General features: G+C 37.7%; 2 protein-coding genes across 7 annotated transcripts; one reads left to right on the top strand and one right to left on the bottom strand.

The window, feature by feature from the left end:
• Positions 1-8,284: 8,284 nt before the first annotated feature.
• On the bottom strand, positions 8,285-11,985 carry LOC112275470 (CDK5RAP3 protein homolog). The gene is made up of 10 exons (XM_024505806.3): positions 11,772-11,985; positions 11,482-11,616; positions 11,149-11,243; positions 10,881-10,975; positions 10,533-10,668; positions 10,256-10,405; positions 9,556-10,155; positions 9,071-9,279; positions 8,829-8,961; positions 8,285-8,722 (listed from the first exon to the last, which is right to left on the bottom strand). Exons 1-10 carry the CDS (start codon positions 11,851-11,853, stop codon positions 8,600-8,602), a joined length of 1,758 nt encoding a protein of 585 aa, XP_024361574.1. The 5' UTR covers positions 11,854-11,985; the 3' UTR covers positions 8,285-8,599.
• A 327-nt stretch (positions 11,986-12,312) lies between these two features.
• LOC112275684 (uncharacterized) lies at positions 12,313-22,248 on the top strand. 6 transcript variants are annotated; one of them, XR_002967796.3, is made up of 15 exons: positions 12,313-12,612; positions 12,769-13,020; positions 14,048-16,382; positions 16,502-16,722; positions 17,029-17,107; positions 17,280-17,411; positions 17,658-17,837; positions 18,259-18,372; positions 18,693-18,791; positions 19,264-19,376; positions 19,692-19,815; positions 19,939-20,081; positions 20,260-20,326; positions 20,579-20,986; positions 21,136-22,248. XR_002967796.3 is itself a non-coding variant. In XM_024506264.3 (13 exons), exons 2-13 carry the CDS (start codon positions 14,091-14,093, stop codon positions 20,759-20,761), a joined length of 3,747 nt encoding a protein of 1,248 aa, XP_024362032.1. In that variant the 5' UTR covers positions 12,494-13,020; positions 14,048-14,090; the 3' UTR covers positions 20,762-22,248. The 6 variants fall into 6 exon arrangements, 1 of the variants encoding a protein (XP_024362032.1); XR_002967798.3 differs by lacking the exon at positions 12,769-13,020 and having other exon boundaries at positions 12,493-12,612; XR_002967799.3 differs by having other exon boundaries at positions 12,494-13,020; positions 19,695-19,815.
• Positions 22,249-23,243: the final 995 nt, after the last annotated feature.

Below are 23,243 nucleotides of genomic sequence, written 5' to 3'. Positions count from 1 at the left end.
GGCGTCGTTGAGAGTGGGTTGCCTCTACATTTAGCGGGGAGAGTAGTAATGCTTCATTTAATGGCCACTTCTTCATTTAATTGGAAGTGGGGGTTCCATTCTTTTTCGCCTTTTCGGCTTATGATTGGGCTTCACAAGTTGGGGGAATCCATTGCGGAGCGCCCCCAGTTCCATGGACAAGTTGGAAATGTATTGTTCTACCTCATTACGTATATATATATATATATATATATGTGTGTGTGTGTGTATATCTAATGATTGACATTGATTCTGATCCTTGAACGAAAACAGAATAATAGATATACACTAACTTGATAAGAAACAATGTGAGCATGTGAGAAACAATTCTTATCTTTGTGCTTGAGTTATGGTAATTATTGTGCTCAAAAATCCGAAAATAATATTGGCTTATTTTCGGAGGTAAAATTCATTGCAAAAATTACATCAAGAACATTTGTAGTATCTTTTCTCTTTATTTTTTCTTTATTTTTTCTCCTAATATAGCAATATAATTGCATTAGAAAACTGGAAAACATCTGGTATCTTAATTAAACTTGGTTCTTTTTAAAATAATTAAACAATACAAATACTCACAAGTTTTTATATCTTAAAACAATGTGCCAAGGGCCACTCAAAATACTTTTTATGTGCAAGTTTGGGTTAGTGTACAAATGCACATTCAACCGTATAAATCTTATTAACATAATGCATATTGAAGAATATTCTAATACTTGTGAAACTTCATAATTTTTTTGATGTATTCTTGAGGCACTATTAGAATTATTTATTTATTTCTCTATTGACATAAAAATGAAAATAAGTAACATTATTTTGTTCCTGTTTGTACAACACAAAAATGAAATACCTTTTATCTTTTTTTATTATTAATGTGGTTATTCTATGATTATTACAATTTGTGATACTTGTTACAATAATATCTCAAACAATCTCCATTCAATTTATTGTCTATCATATCGTATTCTGTGTCCAATTCATGTTTTGCACTATCCTTGTAGAGATCTCAATGTGTCTTGGTCTTTGGAAAAGACCCAACACACATGAACCCAAAAATAAAATGCTCTAAATCTCCATGCTTAGGATTTTAGCATTTTAAAGTATTCTTTTTTCAAATTAAATGTAAAGTAATCACACACACACAAATATATATATATATATATATAACATCATTTGTGGGTTTTTTAAAGAAATATGGTTGATATTAGTTTTTGCATTATCCACCACCACCAAGCATTGACATAGCATCACCAACAATCATTTTCCATACATTGTTGACTCTAGTGTGACTACAACCAATCCATCCTTTGATTCTATGCTTTGGAGCAATACTTTGGTCAAAAATTCTTGGTGCACAACAAAATTGACTTTGAAGATAATACATGATGAGAACTAATCCATATAATTGAGATCTCAATTATGCCTCATTATTCAAACTTGCATTATTGCCTTGCTCGACTTGTTGCATGATTTGTTATCCATAATTCCCATTTGTAATGTCTCCCTTCTAGTGCCTTCCATTGAATCTCTCTCTCTCTCTCTCTCTCTCTCTCTTTTCTAGATTTGATAAGACTTTGTCTATTGCTTATCTTTAGATATTATAGTGTGGTTAAGAAGTATCAGCACACAATTATAAAATTTAATCAAAATTAGCAAATGCTAAGTATATTCTTCAGTTAGGTTTTTGGGGATAACCCAGAGTGTCATGCTGGATGGTTGAATGAATCATTCTCATGACAATTGTCATCTGCTGGAGAAGAACAAATTCAGTATATTTTTTTATTTTTTATAAAATATATTCATACATTATCAAAATCCAATTCCAACTTTTAAATCAGTCAAAAGGAACCACAAAAAGCATTTTTGAATATTTTATCTATTTTTTTCCAAAATTTATTCCCAACGAAACACCTTGACTCAAATTAAGCCACGAACACCAACTCATACTTGTGGAGACGAACGCTCCACAGCTTTTCCATCTTCTTTTTTTTCTTTTTTTTTTTTTTTTTCAGTTATTTAAATAATCAAAGAATCAATAATCCAAGGAAGGGGCCCCCAGCGCTAATCCCAATGCGATCGTCTTGTCCAATCAGCGACAGACTCGGTCCACGTCACCGGCCAAGGTCATAGGCTCCATCCCCCGCGCCCGCCTGGAGCCATAGGAGCCACAAGCTCGCTGTCTCTAAGTCCAAGTGAACGCTGTTCCCAATGGAAAGGGAACCACAACCAGCCTTAGCAGCGGTGGCTGTGATCCACAAGTTCCCATCGCCAGCAATTGTTCTCCAGCTCTTCCTTCGCAAAGCCTCTCAAAATCTTACCCTTCCTTCCACCATCCACAAAACCGTCTTCCGTTCTGCGGTATTTGTCGTTGTCTACGTGGCCAGAGACAATTCCGCAACCGGTCGACTCGGGGAGGGAGTTCAAATTAAGTGGATGGATGAATATCATATAGGATGAGTCGTCATCTGCCATGTCACCCTTTTCAACTGGCCAGCTCCTCCTCACATCACATGAGTGGATGGATGAAGTTATGTTCCCCTTTTTCGTCCTCTCTTTTTCATTCCCAAGTAGAGATATACTTTATATATACATTCAAGTTCTATTTATTATTTTGTTATGGAATTGTCAATGGAGCCTCACATTAGGAACCTGAATGGATGAGAGAGGGAGCCCTTTTGTTTTTTTCTTTCTGGTCACCCAATGAGGCGAAGGGGAGGAAAACGAGGTGCCGAGTCATGGAGGAAATATTTAAAAGGCATGAATGATGCCAACAGCATTCTCTTAGTTAATAAATGGGGAAGTGGGGCATTTAGGGTGTGGAGGTGCTTCCACTTGGATAACACTCTTTCTCTCCATATGTAGGTGGCCCTAATATTTTATTGGGCGATGACAGCAATTCGATGACGTGGACGCCGGCACTGACTCCAATTCAGGGCTTATTCCCTGATATAGAGTAGATTTTGGCCAACCTTGCCCCTGCAATTTGTCCCAAAAGCTTGAAGACCAAGTTTTCTAAATAAAAATCCCTTGACTCTTTCCATGTCATGAGATTAGCACAAGGAGAGCTGAGAATGTTTTCCTCTTCTCTAATGAATCAATTTGACCCTATCCTTCTTCTATTTTTGCAATTCTGTTGATAGTATGACTACTACGTTTGTTTTACATCAGCATCCTAACTTTACAATGTACCCAGGTTATACTAGTGTAAATAATTATGATCAGTAAACTATTTTCAAAACTTCGATATGTTAACCTTAATGAAAGTTCGAATGTAAATTCAGTAATGTCTGTGTTTGAGATCATCATAAACATGTCTCAAACATCAGATGTATACAAAATATATGCTAGTCTTGAACAAAAGCATAGTTATTCTAAGCTCTCAAACTTGCCCTCTATAGAATGAATGTTGATTTGAATATTTATTTGAGAGCAGAGGAAAATGTGATGGAAGTATCCCACTTGAACAAACTTTGAATTTTCAAGTGAAAATGAGATATAAAGAGTGAGTTAACTATAAAAAAATCTTTATTGTTATTAAAATGATGATATATTTTTTTTGGATCATTATGTATATATAATGGCATTAAAATTTCTTCAAAAATATACTTGCAGAACAATACATATCTTTTAAACATGTCGGTTTTAAAACCTTAAAAAACAAAAATCTATTTTACTTTATATTTTGATATAAATTTAAGGGCCTTACCACATCAAGATCCCATATCTCATGAAGATTGGATTATAAGTTAGAGTTTTGTTATGCCAATATATATATATATATATATATAATAGGGTTGAAAATATAGTAACTCTATAAAATTATACATTTTTTTGTTTGTTTGTTTGTTTGTTTTTTTGTTTTTTTTGTTTTTTTTTTCCATCATAAATTCTCAGAAGTTTTTGTTCATAAAAATCAAAAAAAAAAAATCCATCATTTTTTCAATATCGTTTGAGCAGAATTTATAATATAATAGAAGATAATTATACATATTTTTAACCAAAGATTTGAACCTAATTATGCATCTTAAATGAAAAAAAAAAAAAATACAATGATTTGAATTTATTTAGATGGTATGCTATAGATTATGATGTTCCAAATGTCTTTATCTTCAAAATCTAGTTGATACTTCTCTTTATCCACACGCCAAATCATGTATAAGTAGAATGTATAATATTATGCATATATTATTTGTCTAATTTGTTCCTTTTGCAAAAAAAGTGCCTTGGATTTGCATAAAGATAGATATCAAAAGACAAGTTCATCTTTAAACATAAGGAGATAGTTTAAAATCAAGTAATTATTATTTGGTCTTGCATGCTTAAGGTCATTAGCTCTCCATTTGTAAGCTTTGGTGAGCCACTTCCAAATTTTAGATTTAGTAGTAAACTTAGTTAATAATTTTGTCATTGAAAAAAATATTATTCTTTAATATATATAATATTTCTACTATAAAATATTTTTGTGCATTGAAATTTATTATAATTATTATATATTATATAATATTCTATGTCATAAATTTTCATGTATTTACCATCTTGTGTTTTTGCCTTTAGTTTTTATAACATTGGTAATTTATTAATATACAATAATGATTAGCTTCTTAATAATTTCTACATCAATTGTACCATTAACCTCTAAAATCTTTTCCACAAAAAGGCTTTATTTATAGACTTATTTGTAATATAAAATAATTGCTTGTCCATCTCATCCTATAAGTGCTCAATAGAATTTAGATCTAGTAGCTAAGGTGGCTACTTTATCAAATCTAACTCTTTCTTATTAAATCACAAAAATAAATAAATTATAGTAATGTTTTGGATTGTACTTTTATTAAAAGATGATAATTTGCAAGTTCATATATTGCCTTACAATAGCATTAAGGAGCTTAGGTTTCTAAATATCTTGATAGATTTTAAAATATTTAATCTTATTGATTTTATGGATGTTACTGACATTCTTCTAAATTACGCATTTCTAAACTATGACATTCCAACTTCTAAGGCTTATTGTGCTTTAGATGTTTTGCTTGCCAACAACATCATTGAATTGCCTTTGGAATCATTGCTATCAATCCAACCTAAAGACATTGATTTTTAATTTATTCAATCATATGTCAAGATTATGAATTAACAAAAAAAAAAAAAAAAAAAAAAAAAAACAAGACACTCATGTGCCACTTAAGAAGGTAGAAGGTAAAAAAAAAAGATAGAAAATACATAGAATCAATATTTTTTAAATAAAAAAAAGCTAAAGATTCTTGAACCAAGACTAGGATATAAGATAGACATTGATAAGACTAAGGATATTCTCTTTCTTATTTTTATTTATATTAGCTATTAAGAAGGTCTTGTAGAAGCCTCTAAAGGACCAAGAGACTTGTGGCTTAAGCATCAAGTTGTAGATTGCCTCCAATACAACTTCTTTAAAATATGAAACTTATAGGATAATTTCAATGGCCATGAGACAAATCTTTAAAATTATAAATATCTAATTTGTATCTAAGAAACCTCTTTAAAGCTTCTTAAGAAAGATATTTTCTACTTAAGATATTTAACTTATTTTTATTTACTTAATTAATATAGAAATTTTTTATACCACATTACTTTCTTTCAAACTTTCTTATTCTAATTCTTATGCTTTTTTGGCCATGCCATTTTTTTTTTTTTTTTTTTTTTTTTTTTAATTTTGTCTCTTTTTTCCAACAAAGGCTTCATTTGCTTCACCAAGGCAGCAAGTCCTTGAATCAAAGTTTGTTTTGACAAATTCATGTTATTGATCTTGTCAAAGATGCATGCCATTTCATATGCCATATGGTCTTTTGATTTGTTAAAGATAGAAATAATGCTCTATTCATCAAGTTTATTAGGTAAGCTTGGTTGACCAAAGCATGGACTATTAGTAACTATTTTAGACCTTAAAACACTCATATAGATCCCAGAGATAGTGCTATAATGGATGCCTAGGCGTTTCTTAATATCTCAATTCACAAGGTCTTCTTCTTTTAAAGCAATCAATTAAGAGCCCTATTACTAAGTAATTTTGAGTATTTTGTAAAGAACAAGAGCTATTTTAAAAACACATAGAGAACATGACAATATAAATAGATAACATATTTAAGAGAAATGTTGATAGCAAAATTGTCTTGAAGTTGTCCACTCTTTTTAAGAATGGACAAAATAAAGATTGTGTTTTTTTAAAATTATTATTATTATTACTATAGCCTACTTGTGGGATTTGTTAGGTTTAGCCTACATGTGGGGTTGAACATTACATGCCTTTATTTAAAGACAATCTATTTCAAAAATTTATTTATTTCCTTATTATTAAGAAATTCCTAATTATTTATTTAATGGTACACATTGCCTTCATGGATCAATTCTTATTATATTAAATAAGTATTAGAAGCAAGAAACTTGCCAACTAAATGAATACTATTTTAAAACTTGCCAACTAAAAGAATACGTGTAAAACACCAATATTTTAATTTTTGTTTGATTCTGTAAATTAAAAAATTACCAATTACTAAGAACTTTGGTGATCTATCTAACTTTGTACTAATTCTACACAATTTTTTGGGTCCACCATAAAGTAGAATTTTAAAAAAATTTGTATGTTTTTTTCTTTTAATATTATTGAATTAAAAAAAAATCTTTCAATTTTTTTCACAAATAATATGTTATGTAACCTTAACGATGTTATTTATATAAACATAATCATTTATATTTTAATATTCAGTTTAATAAACACTGTGCTATAAGTATCAATTATAAGCAGAAGGACTGATGCAATTTTTAGAATACAAATTGTTATGGGAATAACACACACACAAATTTATAAAGTATTGAAACATTATGCAATGTATGTGTGTATTCTAAATAAAAAAAAATAGAGGAGATAAGTAAAAGATCATAATATTTTTAGGATCTTGCAAAGTATATCTTGATGTATGATTTGTAAATATAAATAAATAAATAAATAAATATATACACACTACGACTACTACCACTACTTGGTTGGAAGGATTTAAATAATAATAATAATAATAAACCAAACACGTCCAAAATTTCGAAATTAATAAGAACTATATTTCCACACAGCATTCATAACGCAACATGCTCTGTCTGGCTTCCGAGTGGTCACAAAGCTTATAAATTCGCCTAATTCTGCTGACAAGGATCAGGGCGCAAGGATTGTCTAGGTAGGCAACAAATTCTGCCGAATGAAAATATGGGGAATGGGAAATTAATGAACGACATGGAATAATGGTTCATCCGAAGAATGGGCGTGCTTATGACTCCCTCAGACTCCCTCACTCACTCAACCCCACGTTGTCTGCGTTCACACCGCATGGGTGCATGCAGGTCATCTGTTATGGGGAACGCCATTGAATGCAATTCGCTTGAAGGGGAACGCACAGGGAACTCGGAGGGGAACGCCAGATGCATTGAATAAAGAGGGTTTTTTTTTTTTTTTTTTTTTTTTTTTTTTGACGGGAAGAGAGCATTGGAGGCAGGGTCATGGCCTTGTTTGTTTAATTGTTTATGGAATTGTTGTGTGTCTGTCGTCTTTGCAATTTGTTTATTAGGTTGTCAGCTCCGCCTCTCTCTCTCTCTCTCTCTCTCCCGTGCAATTTAAGAAGCCGGATGATGTATTGTTGTTGTTCCGGTGCTCGTGGCAGAGCTTATGGACCATGGTCGCGCCTGTTGATGAGCTAGAATGATGTCGTGGATTCAATTCCTCGAGGCCAGTGCCAATTCCATCCTCTCTCTCCCTCACACTGGAATCAGCCTCATGCAAGCCTTGAATAATGGACGTTGAATAAGAGTCACCGTTCTGCGTGGACGAGTTTGTGTGTTGTGGCGTTCGTAATCATGATGCGCTGCTAGTACGACGACGCTGCTCCGAAACTCACCAGTGTGGAAGAATGTATTGAGGAATGTATTGAGACGTTGAACAAGCGTTTATCGGTTCATTAAGGTATTGGGCTTAATAATTCCGTTTCATGACAAATTTCCGACATTTCGTACGTTTGAATTTGATGACCAAAATCCTCCGGCAGAGTGTGAGCTGCACATCAGAACATGTGATTTATAGTTTGTAGGAGAATAAGTCCAAAAGAGGAGTAAATACATCGAAGGTTATGAACAATCAATAAATGTGTTTTTATCCAATGTCATTAACAAAGGAAACCAACATCGTGAGGGATTAAGTTTTAGAATATGGTCCAAGTTCGTGAAATCAGTTGATGCCAACTATATGAACAACTGATTGAGAAAAACAACGAAATTCTTAAACAAGATTTAATGTTCTGATGAAATCCAATGGACAAAGGATACCATAATCACAAATTGAATCCTTCGTTTGCATGTCGTCTTCCCAAAGATCTACCAATTACTCCAATTTTCCTGTCATAATACAAAGCCTGCATTCAATTGATTTGATAGAATCGTGATGGGAAGAAAAGCTGGATAACACTACAAAAACCTGAGACTCTTGGTCTTTAGTTCTACGTTCTACAGGAAGAAAAATTCGCAGTCAACGTGTAGGTCTTGTAAGCTATCTTCGACGAATCGAATGAAACTCCTAAGCTATCCCTAGGATGGTGTTGATTGCCCCGATGATGTTCACGGGACGCCCCTCGTACAGCGCAGAAAGGCTTTTTTCCACATACTCCTTGACTTCCCGAGTTCTCTTCACAGCAAAATCCTGCTCACACAAAACACAGTCATCAGTTCTAGCCAATGTTCAGCGACCCAATAGCTTCGATCCGTTACCTGCGGGAGTTGGTTCATTGTCAATGTGAGAACCATACCTGTTTTGACCACAAAAGCGTCAAGGAATTCCTAAGTTCAGTCCGCTTTTGGCTCAAGTCCCGTAGACTTGCAAGAAGCTTCTTTTCACTCTCCTTCTTCGACGCCAACGATAAGTGTAATCTATCTAAGAACCTGCAAGATTTAAATATCAGCAATAATATAATATGTTCTTCAATGATTTCCAAAGAGGTTACGGCAGGGGTTCAGAGAATTTAGTCAGTTTTTTTAAAAAAATCCCTACCTAGAAGATGTAACAAGCAAGCAAAGTTCCCTGGTCTTCTGAGCAGTGAGCAAATCGATAGCAGCAGTGATGTGAAGAGCCATGTCTCGTAGAGCATCCGAACCATGCTGGAAACAGGCTGCGGGAGCCATTGCTTGCACCTGGTTCTGAAGTGCTGCCGTTTCCTGTCTCTCCAGCTCCTCCACCCTTTGCTTCAAAAAAGCTTTCAGCTGCAACACAGTAATATGATTACAGGAGCCTCACAGATGTTGCCATAAAGCAAGCAATAGAACTGGGAAGAAAATTAAAGGAACTTGGGGTGTTCTACAACATTTGTCCCTCCAAAGCACATGTTTCTGTTACAAATGTAAATTCTATGCAAGCGACCAAACACACACCAAGAGAAGACACACACGTCCACAAACCGCGGATTCAATCATATAATTTCGCCTCAGACACCCCGGAGTCGCAGTTAGGATTCGGGAGGCTAGGAACGAAGTTTATACCTCAAATAAATCATTGAGAAGCATATTTCTGTACTCAGTCTCTAGGAAGCGCCCTATTCCCGTTTGTTGTTCGTAACTGGAGACTTCATGCAACTGAGGGTCGAAGTGTTCTGCTCCACCTACACCGCTCTCATCTAAATCTATGTCCCAATTTATTCCAGCGCCAACTTCAGTACCCTCTTCCATGCCTGAGGAGTTTTGCTGAAGATCAAAACCAGAGTCCGGTCCAATATCCCAAATGATATTTTGGCTTGCATCCGCTGAAGTATGATCATCTGATAGTGTACCAATACCCCAGTCGATGCCATCACTACTTTCCACAACCTGATCGGTGCTTTCCGATCCGATACCCCAGTCTATTTGGTCAGTAACATCCTGGCCACTAGGAGCTCCCGCAACACTATCTACACCCCAATCAATAGAGTCGTGAGCACCTTCAGTCCCGGCTCTGTCATCAGGCTGATTACTATCATCTTCAGTGATTCCCCCTCTTACAACTGTGTCCGTTTTCTGTTCATGCGAGTCAACCTCAGATCCAGCAAGACTGGGCGGATGCTCACGAAGGTCTTGAAGCGTAGGTAAGATGGATTGCTGCTGTTCCTGAAAATAACACACGGCGCAAAACGTGCAACAGGTTTAAAAGACCAAAATTCTTGTACACTGAGAATATGAGCAATAACTGACTTGGACAATAATTTACCTTGGATCCAGAATGTGCATATGATATCACAGCTTGATACATCTCTATTGATTCTCCCACAATATCATTAGAGACGGCTTGTACAACCTCCATGAAAACGGCAGGGAGGGATTTGCCAAGCATCTTCAGCTCTGCTTTGACGTCGTTGCCCTGCAGCACGGGAGAAAGAAAAAATAAAACACAAGAACCGTTGGGAGAAACAATGAATAAAGGAAAATTAACCTGAGTGTTAAGAAATAAACTATACAAAAGATTTGGTTGCACACATTATACCGACCTTAATACCAAGTTCTTCACAAGATTGTTGATATCTAGCGGCTGCAGCCACTGCATTCCGATTGTATTCTGATTCTTTTTTCTCCATATCAGTCAGCTGCTGCTGAATTTTCGCAATCTCCCTCTTGTGACTTGGACTTTGTAGCAGAACACCCCACAAATAGTTTCAGCCATGTACTCTGATCCCAAAGCCACTACGACTACAAAAACCATTCAGCGAACGCACCATTGAAAGAAGGAATAACAAAGGGATCACATAGAGCATTACAAATTAAACTACACTTGAATCTCAATCTCTACGCATGCTACGTGAAGAACAATCAAAAAACGAAGTCCCATTCAAACACACATTTCATAATCTGTGTAATGGACCATAATCTGCGCTGCTTCCCCAATTTGCAGCAGCTCCTTCTCGTAAGCCCGCACAATTCCATCCCACTCACCCTGTCTCACAGAGTAAGCTATTTCAAACGAATGATATATTTCCCATAATAAGTGCATGAATACAAAAGATATCGATTTCCAGCAGATGCAATCACTCCTGATGAAAAAAACTCGCAAACATCAGTCTTCCGACATTAAGTGTTCCAAGGAACCAGATGTGTTACGCAGCTTACCGCTATTCCAGAAAGTCGACCAAAAAAGTTGCGGGAATCGGGATTGGATTCTGCCAAAATGTTTCTGATGCGCCTTGCTTCCAGGTATCCAGTATCTGAGCCCAGCAACTAGTCAGTTTTCTTTTCTTTATTTTGAAGAAATAATCATCTGCTACGCACTGCTTTTATTCCATAGTACTCATCACAAAACCCTAGAATTCCGATCAGTCTATACGCAGGCTTCGGGAGTCGCAACACATTCCCTTAGTTACCGAGGGAAATTGAGCTGCACCACCATTCAGCAAGGTCACAAAGAGAGGATTCTGCACGAATATATAAAGCAATCGAACTCACTCTCCACGGTCAACGTCTGCAGCCATGGATCAATCGAGAGTGGCAGGGTGGAGAAGGCCGCAGCAATTCGAGCCCGCAGCGACGCGACCTTCTTCCTCCAATCCGCAGGTATCCTCCTCCGATCGGCCAACCAATCTGGAAACCCCCAATGCCACCCATCGTCCCCGCAAACCACTTCATCGCTCGAACGCAAACCAAAAACATGGCAAAATTGTCACACGCAATGGTGGTTTCCATGTTGTGTTTTTTTGCAATTTGTTTCTTTGAATTCTGCAGAGCCAAATTCAAACCTGCGAGTTTGGAGTAAGTGATGTCGATGGGCAGCAGAGCGACGGAATCGTAGCCAGCCACTGCTGCTGGAGCTCCATCCATGGCTGGATCGCTGGCGCGGAAGAAGAAGAAGAAGGACTCGTGGACGTCGGTGCGATAAAAGCTCCACGATCGCGAAGCTACTCCTTTCTCCTCATTCCTCGTCCTCACCCTGTTGTTTTGTTGCTTGGCTTGGCTTGGATTCGTGGCATTTTAGGGCTTGTGTCTTTACTTTCTCATAACTCCTTCACGTCGTCACCTCTTTAATTCTTTACTTTATTGATATTATATTTTTTCTCTCTCTCTTTTGTGATTTCTCATGTGCGATTTGTTGAGGTGACTCTCATAATTTTTTCAATACTTTTATGGAAATTTATTGTTTAAGAAAATCAGAGTACCTTTTTAAAATTAATTTTTTGACTATCTAGTTTTTTAAACAAATATTTCGAATATATTTTGGAGTGGCATGTATGTACACACGTATAGTTGATGTTTCCTTTATAGATGTGGACCTACATTAAAACATAAAAATTCCTCGTTGCAAGGTTGAAGGGCCATTGCTCATGGGACGGCGTTCCCTTAACCGCGCACCTAAAGCCGTTCAGTTCCTGATATCAGTCGTTGAGCCAGCGCCTACTCAATAAGACCAGGTATCTAAGGTTGAGAACCTGAAATACCCAGGTACCGAACTGATAAAGGCGGCGACCGTCCCCGTGTGTATGAGTTTGTTGTCTTGGGAAGAAAATGCTGGAGTTGCACACCAAGAAAATGGTGCCATCCCTATGTTCGCCGGACGCTCTTCGTACATTGCCGCCGGCTTCGGTACTGCAATTTCACTGTCCTTCAGGACGTTTCTTCGTCGTTTTCGTTTGTATCTCAACAATTCTGTGGTTCTTTATCAACAAGTCTTTCGGATAGAGGTGCCACCTTCTGTGCCGAATGCAACGAAGGATTTGATTCGCCTTGTTTTGTGTGCAGCGATCGTTTCGAGATAGTTCCGATTGAGCGAGAATATCTGAATGAGTTAATGTGGAATTTTCGGATTCTTACAATCACGTGCTCTTGAGGAAGCTGTGAATGGCTGAGGTTGAGTGATTCTTTGTGAGCTGCGAATGTTGCCGACATTGAAACGTTCTGTTGCCATGCTGTACTCCGGGGATTTTTAGATGATAATATGTGGTTGCGGGAGTCCGGCAGATGAGACCGTATTTTTTTGTTTCAAATGCCTAGGTACGATCCATCTTGTGTGGTCTGTGCTTATTTCCTTGACTCCAGCTGCTGATTGCCGATGGTGCAAAACTGCGTAAATCCTCTATCATTACCTCTTTCTCGGATCACTCATCGGATTGGACAATTTACATCTTCGGCTTTGGTTTTAGTTTAGCGAAGTAGCTTGAGAATTACTAAATTCAGTGGTTGACGCTTGCGCCACCTGAATGATAGCTCTGTAATTCTTCATTTCCACCTACTGGCTGAAGTTGCTTGAGGAAACGAACTTTGAAGGTTTATGATGTAACTACTGAAACAAAGAAGCTCATGCTTGGGCCTTTGATAGCAATATGGTCAAATTTTGAGTTGTGAATAAGGTATCAATAGCTCCATTTAAGTTTGTTAGATACAAATGCACATTTAAGGTGGGGTTATAGATTTATTGCGAGGTTCTCAATCTTTGAACAAACCATAGGATAAATAGTACGCAGATCAGATAAGGCAAGATGTTTTCCGATTGTTGTATGTGTTAATGCTACTGCGCATGACCACCACGAAATTGGACGATGTTGCGAGGTTATAATTATATCATTTCCGCCAACTATGATTTTCTCATCGTATCATAGTGTGCCAAGCAAATCCGACGAAGTGAGGTCGCGGCTATTGAAACCCCATGACGTCCTCGTAGAAGGATGGGCCTGGTTGTGGATTTCTCCGAGGAATTATTCCTTGTGTCGTTAAACAGCTGATGCATACGATATTTTCGAAGCCTGATTTTAAATTTTCATGCCACTGCTTGTATTTGTAGCTGTTACTGCACACAATTTGCACAGCTGTTCAATCCTGCGGTTGCATCGTCTGCAAAATTTCCGTTGTGTTACCTCAATACTTCTCTTTTGAGAGTTTCATTTTTAAGTAGTAACAGCCTCTAATGCAACAGTTGATAAGCATTACATAATTTTACGCATCCTCCACACAAGGTTTCAGATTATTACCTCATGTTATTTTTAGTTTTAACAATTGTACTTTGGGGTCGAGTCTTCCACAGATGCGTTAAATTTGGCATGGCGTATCCTTGACATCTCGACTTCATGATGGAGGACCTAGCCTCATTTATCCAAACGTTGAGCGAGAAGTACGGTCTTTTGGACTTTGGAGGCAGCAAGGTCGACAGCACAGCAGCAAACCATTTTGAACAAGAAAACTCGCCAACTACAGCTGTACGACAAGCTTCTATCAACCAGGAAAACGGCGATTGCTTAGATGTGGATACCAGCTGGGAGTGCTTGACAACGTTTCTTAACAAACTTGAACTCGAGCGTTCGAACATGTATGACTTCCCCAGAAAGAAGTTCCCAACATCAAAACAGAAAGAGCCCAATGATCTACTGTTTGGTCAAGGTGCTGAAGATGTCGAAGAAGAACAGACCTTGAACCAACCTGAGACATTCTCCCCTGATCGGGCCGCCAGCTTCGCGAATACCCTGCAGACCTCGGATCTAATTCAAAATGCCTCGTTCTTAGATGAGCTGCAAAACCCATCTCTCTCGGAGGATTTGCAGAGTACTGGAATGACGAAGGGCCGAGATTCATTTGACGAAAATTACCACCACAGCTGGCAGTCGTCTCCCCTGCAGGAATTCCTAGCGATTGATGGGGAGAAGGACGTGGATGTTTTGGAATTTGCGAAGGAGATGAAACTATCGAGCTGCAACGAGTTTCCGCAGAAAGAGGATGCTGCATGGCATGCTTCCAACGCTTGGTTTCAAGAATTCTGCTCAACAAGAAACAATGTCAGTACAAGTTTGTCACAAATTTCGGTCCGAGCGGAGACGAAAATTGCTAACGAAGTGTGTTTAGATCGAGGACTCTCGACCCATGATATAGTGCTGTCAAAGGAAATCTTGTTGTCGAGTGGGAGCTCGAGCTCACCGGCTGGAACAGAGATTGATGGCCAGGCGGAAGATAGTCACTCAGCTGCAGCTTCTCAGTGTGGAGCCGGTACTGCCGCTGACAGATCGAGATGTAATTCGCCTGAAGGTTATGCATCGGGCATCGAGGGTATTAAGCGGGGGAGGAAGAAAGCCGCTATTGTGAGTGCTAGAGTTGAGAAAATGCTAGAAGAGAGTGGCAGTCAGTATGAGGGTGCAGCTCACAAGTCAGCGGAGAATGCATGTGGAAATCCCAAAAATATGGTGAAAAGAGAAGACTTTAATTCAGAGGATGCTGGAAAAATGTCAGAGTTCCGATTTGGAATGTCTGAAAATGGAAACAGTGGATCCCAGAAGCAAAGGACGACGGAAACGGACGAGGGGAGCAGCCAGCTGCTGACTCAGCTCAACAGGAGCAGGTCCCTCCTCAGTCCCTCGTTTCGACCCTCCTCATGCAGATCTCGATCGTCAGCATTGGAGAAAAGTGAAAGTAGAAGACAGGCGTTGCAAGCTGAAAGATTCAGTGAGGAAGTGGGAGAAAGGTGTGGGGAAAACGGCGACCTTTATCTTAGGCAGATGGATGGAGGTGGTATCAATGTGACGTCGCGCCATTGCCTCGGGAGAGTTTCGCCGCCACATCAGCATGAGCTGCTGAAGGGTGCCTCGTCTAGGCGTGAGGGAAATTTCGGGCCTGACGATAGAGATTCAGCAACACAAGAAGACGACCTAGGTCAAGGCATCAAAAAGTCGTCTTCTTATGATTCAGGGCAAAGAAGACTGTCCTCAAAAAATCACGCAGAAATTGATTATCAGCCAAGTAAAGCGTCGTCTGTGGATCAGGTTGATGAAAACAGTCGAAGAGGAAATTTATTGCGGGATCGTCCCCTAGGTCGTAAAATACGAATGCATTTTCCAAAATCGAAGCGAATATCAGACCCATATGATACCAGGAATTCGGGTGAGCAAGATTTACCAGAGGATCAGGAAGGAATTCTGAACCACATGGTGAAATTGAATCAAGAGAAGCAAGATCGTAATAGAGGATCACTTGCAGTTTCTCCAAGACATGAGAAAATTCATGATTGTGAAGAAGTTGGACATGGAGAGGAATCTGAGAGAGGTCTTGCAAGGTGCAGCTTTAAACATCCAGGCCAAAACCACCAAAACGAGGAGAGTATGTGCACAAGATCCAGGGACTGCTGCAAGGTCACAAGTTCTTGGGGACAAGAATGGACTGAAGTAGAGGAGGAAATAGTCGAGACTACTGATCTAGCTCCATGCAGGGCATTTGTGGACCACACTAAATGGGAAAAAGTCAACAATCTATTATGCCAAAACGGGTTTTCAACCATTCGTAGTTCAAATATCCCGACTTCTGACTTTGAAGAGGATTGTTTCCGTGTTCTTTCGAAACTCGTGAATTATTATGAGCGCCGAGAGCAGTTTGTTCAGGTAAATAGACTAAGCTTGAACACAATAAGCTACATGGCCGTGAACGTTTGAATTTTGCATAAAAAATAATTAACCACTGTATTCAGCAGTTTGTCATGCTTGATATGCTTGTAAAATAGGCGCTATTGGAAGAAGGGGATGGATTGCGGCAATCGGAGGAGCGCAGTTTAATAAACATCCAACAGTTGGAGAGTGAGAGGGACGAGATTCAGCAAAAACTAAAAGTCAGTGAGCGTCGAGCGGAGGTTGCAGCTAAAGCTGCAGAGCGCAATCACGCTCTGCTGCGACGAGATTGCCAGAAATTGGAATCTTCCAATGCCAACCTCATGCAACGATGCAGGTATTTACATGTTGCACTTGAGCTCTCTACCGTACTGCTTGAACATATCTTAGGGAACCTCTTGTTGAACTATCGTGGAATACAAGACTTCTTCTGTGTATCGACCACTAAAAAACTCAGAATGTTTCAGGATAAAAACTAGAATTCACCATATTTTTGAGGCAGCTGATTGCATGTGGTCCAAATCTCTGGTTGAAGTTTTTATAAGCTAACTATCCTTTTCATTGGTCCGATTTCTGTTACCATCCAAAGTTGCAACTCATGTTGCTTTAATCTGAGGCTGTTGGGTTATGGTTCAAACAACAGCCAGTTGGAACATGCATGTCGAGCAAAAGAGCGTACTCTGCAGAAATTGCAAGACAAAATGCGCGAATCCATGCTGAAGGTGAGTTCGTATTACACATTCATCCACACATGAGCCAAGGCAAGAAAGGTGGAAGTTATTTTACCTACGTCAAATGTATGCTCAAGTGGCTATCTACTTCATGAGCTCCAATAGTCCAGTAAATGGTGTTTTGCCGAAAGAACTCTTACTACTTCGTTTTTGCATTATGTAGGAAGATCGCCATCGAATCAATGATAAGGAGGTCTATGAGAAGCTAAAGCATAAGGTTGCATCTGCTCAGCATACAAATGGTGAAGTTCTGGAGTCGAATTTCTTGCAACGTGACTTGAAACCGGCCCAAATTGTGAGTCTTTTGATACCATTTGCTTCAATTAAGTCATGGACTGGGCAGCACTTAGTTCTATTTTTCACTGATGTTCTGTTTCATGTTCCAAATGTTCCAAATGTGTCATTGATATTTGTTTAAGATTTCACTTTTGAGAACGTTAATTTGAAATTTAATAGAGATCCTCTAGGGCTTAAGTTCAATGACAACCTTGCAGAGACAATCTTGATGGCCAAGCATTTTAACGTTTGTGGTGGAGACCAGGTAGGTATTTATGAACGGCAGAAGGTGGCCTTGGAGACGGAGATATCGAACTTACGAGCAGAAAATGCAAAGTTGTGTCGCGAGATCTGTGAAAAAGAAAATATAATTTTGCACAAGGTTCTGGGGACAAAGGAGACAAAGGAGGCGTTAGAATTACTAAGTCGCAAACAACAAATGCAGGTTGCAAACATTCCCAAATATCAGTTTAATTATATCGAGGTTCACATGAATGGCTGTGACGAGGATTGTATTTGGAAGTTAGAAAATCATTTATTTCTTTAGCCATTCTATGTCACTCATTTTTAAATGACCAATGAAGCCCGGCAAAGTATATGCCTACTCCACCAGAAATTAATGAAACGTAAGTACAAGAATCTAGAGTAATTACCAAATATTGCCAAACATTAACTCGTATATGTGATTTCACCAGACTGATAGGGCTCTCTTCTTTCACAAATAAAGTTAGAAGGGTTATGAACATGTAACACCATGTCCTTATTCACCCAACCAGAGTAGTTTCCTACCTCAATTATCAGCGGTGACATATTTAAACAATACATTCAACCTTATTGATCTGTGTTATACGAGGCTGATTCATCAGGTTGATGAAAAGGACAAGGAAATCCACCGCTTAGAGGAAGAGCTGAAAGAGCGTCCAACCATGGAAGAAGTCGAAGAGACAATTCGCTCTGCCACATGCCAAGAGGAGAACTTGGTAAGTTTACTCTGTCTCCCTGGTTTTTGCTTGAATTCTAAAGGCTCCTACGAAACGTATCATTGAGCCATGTTTTAGATCCACTCAATTGTATGCCGACTAAGCTTGAAGGAGTCCATTGGCCATCTAGCGTGTTTGATTTCATTAGGTGTCTGCGTTGCTTCTGCTGTTCTCTTCATGGAACGAACTTACTTTCCGTGTTTAATCTCCTCAGTTCTTAAGTCTTTAACATCTCGGATTTTAAAAATTCAGGGTAAAGATATCAATATCTCTGAATTTAGACTATTAAAATCCAGCCAATGTGCTTGACGTGAGTTCAGGGACAGCTTCATGATCGCGATCAAGGGGAGAGCTACTTCGAGAAAATCCTGGGGGAAATCTGCAAACTTCTTGAACTTGACGATCCATCCTTCATCGTTGTAAGCTCCATCTCTCATCCTTGTCTTTGAATGTTAAACCGGAGAGTTTCTTTGGAATAATATCCTCCTTTGTGCCCCATTTTGGGAAGCTTTCACGATCCATTGAAGGTTCACAACTGTCACTCTATCAACGTAGATCGATACGGCAAGTCTCATAGAGCGCACGTCATCCTACCGAAGGGTAAGCCTTTGCAATTTACTAGGAACTTAGTGAAATACAACTTTTCCCTAAGCTATTCACTATCGGTATTGGATGTTACGAAGCTCACCAATCTCAGGTAATTAAAAGTTAACTTCATTAAATTTGAAAATCATTGCGATCGTAAATTACAGCACGTGAGCATGTAAGTGAAACGTGACACCTTTCAAAACAGTCTTCAACGAGTTTTCAATTCCAACGTAAAAGCTCTGGCATTTTTATAGAAGATTTGGTCATCCCTACCTATTGAGATGTGATTACCTTTTGGAACAGGAAACTTTGGAGAGTTTGTTGGTACTTGTCTCAGCGGTTCCACGAATGGAGCAATTCGTGACTGATGTATGCGACGTCGTTTTTTGCGACGGCCAAAACTGGTCTCAGCTCAGGTTTCCTCTAAATCTGAGTTTTTCATTAGTATCTTTGTTTTACAGCTTTTTTATTTTTTAGTAGTGATGAAATCGTGCGCGAAACATGTGCTCAAGTTCATGAAGTTCTTCAGTATACCTCACTGTGATTCTTTCGAACCATTTCGAAAATCCAACATTCAGAAATGAGTGAAAAGGAAAAATAACTCTTTTGAATTGATTTGAATGAAAAGGATCTACTTTCCAAACAACGTTCAAATCTCAATTTTTAATTTTCTTCCACAACATATTAGCATGTAGTAAACCGTTACATTCAAACGTGATACTTTTGCGCAGCAGCAACGAAGACTCTGGGGTTGATAGGACACCTGAAGCTGTACCAGACATACTAAAATCCTGGCTTCAAAAGCTGGAAGAATCAACGAAATCCTCTGAATCCTTCGATCTACTGACATTCAAAGTAAACTGAACTTTCAAACCCATTATTGACTGCGTTTCAAATCCAAAAACGTTGCCACTAAGGCCTTATAATTCCTTGGTATAAATGTTGAATCTGCAGTTTTTCCTTGTTGATGTACAACAGGAGAATATAATTAGCATGCTATTGAAGAGGAGTGACGAAAATTCAGAATTGGACCCTGGGATTGACAATCGCGTCGTGATCGGATGTATCAAGAACCTTATCGATGTAGAGAAAGATTACCTCACCACCAAATCATCATACAGGTTTAGTAATTTTTAGCACTGCCTCCATTTCTGCACCCACCTGAACAGGGAAAAGCTTTGAGATAGTACACAGCAACTTTGTCGCAACATTGTCGGTTACAAGCTTTCATATGTGCATCAAACATTTTGTTTTCGTCTTGAGATCTGAAACATGGATACGGGTGGTGGAATGTACCAGCGATGCAGACGCTATTATAAACTCGGAACCCCAGAAGCTACTGCACCGAGTTATTGCTCATTTTCAGGTATTTATTTAATTATTTAATTTCTTAATTTTGGAGAAAAATAACGTGTATTCTGACTAAGAAGTGTTGGAAATTCATGTCGGCTTCCCTGTTGCTGTCTTCTTTCATCTTAATGCGACTGTAATCCTGAAATAATTCGTGAGAAAGATTAAATCTCTCATGTTTGCAAAAGGTAGTTTAAATTGGGATCGTAAAAGTATTCTGTGCTAATAGTTGCCAAAACAACTCTTCATATGTTTCCAATGCTGACAGATGTTATTTGAGGTTCCAAAATTGGAAGGAGTCATGGCAGTCATGAATACAGTGTATATCAAATGCACAGAGTACCATAACTTTGCCATAGCATTGAGCTCAATGCTTGGTCTCGACAAGGAAGAAGGGCCTAACACGATCATCTCCGCAGTTAACTCCATTTTGTCGCGAGAGGGGATGTAATCTTAAAACATCACCCTTAGACAAAAACAGTGAAAGTCGACAATCCCAAATTACGATGTTTAACAAAGCGAGAAAGTTTTTTTAAAAAGCCTGCACAGTAACTGTCCTGCGATTTTTATGTTGGAATCCTTAAAATGCAGTACGTGTACACGCATTGCCGCCGTTCCCAGAGAAAGCGGATGTTTTACCCATCGTCACTGACACCGGGAATCAATTTTTGGCAAGGTATGTCCCACACAAACGATCCTCCTGACTTCCACTCTTCTCATTACCTAGTGTACTTGAAAGTCTTTTTTCCTAACCAATAAATCTCTGCTTGAACGAATCCGTGATGATCTGCACAAGCCTCACAAACATGGTGCTTTGTTGTCTAGAGTTGCCTCTCTGCCACGATGGTTACTCCAAATGTTACTCAACTCTGAATCTGAGTACCGAATCAGGATTCCCTTCTAAAATATTCTTTACGCGTGTATTATCTACAGCCACCCGTAGTATTTCTGGATTATCTATTGGAGTGAAACGTCGTGAACCTGAGAACTTTGTAAAATAAAACTCATCGTTTATTGATCGATACACGCTATTACATGCAACATGGAAGAAAAAAAAGTAAACATCACAAATTTGCAATATTCTCCACAGACTGAAAACGTTTGGTTGGTGTAGTTGGTCATCATGCTTGTCGCATATACCAATGGGTACCAATTCCAACCTGGGATCAATGAGTAAATCGATATCATTTACGAATTTCTCTTTAGTCTGTCATATATACACAGTTTGACAAGGTAAAACAAAACTTTGTTTTAGAGGTTCTCAATACTAACAGAACGGGACTGGACTATTGGAAACATGAGCATGATCATATTAAACCTCACATAAACCCACTTTCAATAAACACTCATTAAACATTTAAGATGGATAAATGGTGGTTTTCCAATATTCCTTGCAGACAAACCCTCAATTAATGTGTGTACTTCAGAGTTGAGGCTGAAGTGATGTACCCTGGGATCACTGTACTTGGTTTTTTTTCAGTGTGAGAGAAAGTCTGTGGTTGTCTCTGCCTAAGAAGGCTCTGAAATAAAGACTGAAGAGAGAGCAAGTACATGCTACAATCTCACCAACACTAAGCAGCAGCACTCACATCAATCATCTTTCCAACTATTCCTCTACAGTGGAATCTCACATTTTAGGCCTTTTAAGATCAGTTAGGTATCAAAGATGATGAGTTTTTATCTATCTTATCATTCAACTTTTTATTTTTTATTTATTTATTTATTTATTTTTACATAGCCCTTCATAACACGATTCTTTTGTGGTTGTGTGCTCTTATGAGTGCAAACACAAAACATGGTCTTCAGACCAAACTGTAGACGATCTCAACAGTTAACTTTGAGATATATACTTTGAATAGACTCTAGGATTGTAATGGACTCTTGATAAACCTATAGCTTTGGATTACATTAAAGTTGTAGTTGGACTCTTGATAAACCTATAGCTTTGGATTACATTAAAGTTGTAGTTGGACTCTTGATAAACCTATAGCTTTGGATTACATTAAAGCTATAGTTGTAAAGACAATATGGGAAAAACAAGATTGCAATTGTAGCAATTTTGTAACAAAAAAAGAAAAAAGAAATTATGTATTTAATTAATTTATTTAGTTATATTTATTGTTGTTGGTTTTGAACTTTGTTGCATCTACTATTTTAGTATACATCTACTCACTTATCAAACCCTAGGATATCACCATTTTATAAAATGTTATATATTATAATCTCTCATTGTTTTGACTATTATCACTATGAATTCCATTAATACCAAAGCCATTCACAATGAGTTGTAGGTTGATCTAATCTACAAATCTTATTGTTGTTTAAATCAACTTTGATGTAGGAGTTGAATCTATATTATACATGTTATGGATTAATCAAATGTAGCCACCTACTCTAATAGACATAAAATAAGGATAGTATATATTGATAAATATGAATTTTGCATTATTGAAGTACAAAAAAAGTAGCGATTGCCATGTCTTAGTTGCTATTCATCTAAGTGGCACATTTTTTTTTATGGATAATAGAGGATTGAAATTAAATAAAGTTTACTAATTTAGCATTAATGATTTTAAGTTGCTTAAGGTGTTCAATCAATGCATAGAGTGAGCACCTATGCAAATGGAAGAGCTTTACGCAATATGGCACTTGCTTCTTCAGGTCTTTACCTTGTTGTTAACTAATAGACAAAGAACATTTCTTATGCATTGTTCCATCAAAATATTTCTTAAATTAGATCAAATATATGTATATATATATATATATATATATATATATATATATATATTAACAAATACACATACTTCAAATATGATATTTATAACATAACTTTTGATGGATTTTATGAAGTTACTTTTGTAAATATACTAAATAATCCAAATGTATCAAACTACAAATTTGAGATTTAGTAAAAATTTAATATTTTTTATTCA

This window comes from Physcomitrium patens, chromosome 23 (assembly GCF_059467195.1).
Source record: "Physcomitrium patens ecotype Gransden chromosome 23, ASM5946719v1, whole genome shotgun sequence".
Classification (NCBI taxonomy): Eukaryota; Viridiplantae; Streptophyta; class Bryopsida; order Funariales; family Funariaceae; genus Physcomitrium; species Physcomitrium patens.
Note: the sequence above shows the minus strand (reverse complement) of the source record. Positions and strands in the feature narration are given on the sequence as shown.

Coding starts and splice junctions, on each gene's coding strand:
- LOC112275470 (XM_024505806.3), bottom strand. CDS start 11,853: ATGGATGGAGCTCCAGCAGCAGTGGCTGGCTACGATTCCGTCGCTCTG. Junction 10,976..11,148: donor GTCGACTTTCTGGAATAGCG/GTAAGCTGCGTA, acceptor TCTGTGAGACAG/GGTGAGTGGGATGGAATTGT. Junction 8,723..8,828: donor CGCTTTTGTGGTCAAAACAG/GTATGGTTCTCA, acceptor TTGTGTGAGCAG/GATTTTGCTGTGAAGAGAAC.
- LOC112275684 (XM_024506264.3), top strand. CDS start 14,091: ATGATGGAGGACCTAGCCTCATTTATCCAAACGTTGAGCGAGAAGTAC. Junction 16,723..17,028: donor AACCTCATGCAACGATGCAG/GTATTTACATGT, acceptor TTCAAACAACAG/CCAGTTGGAACATGCATGTC. Junction 17,838..18,258: donor GTCGCAAACAACAAATGCAG/GTTGCAAACATT, acceptor CTGATTCATCAG/GTTGATGAAAAGGACAAGGA.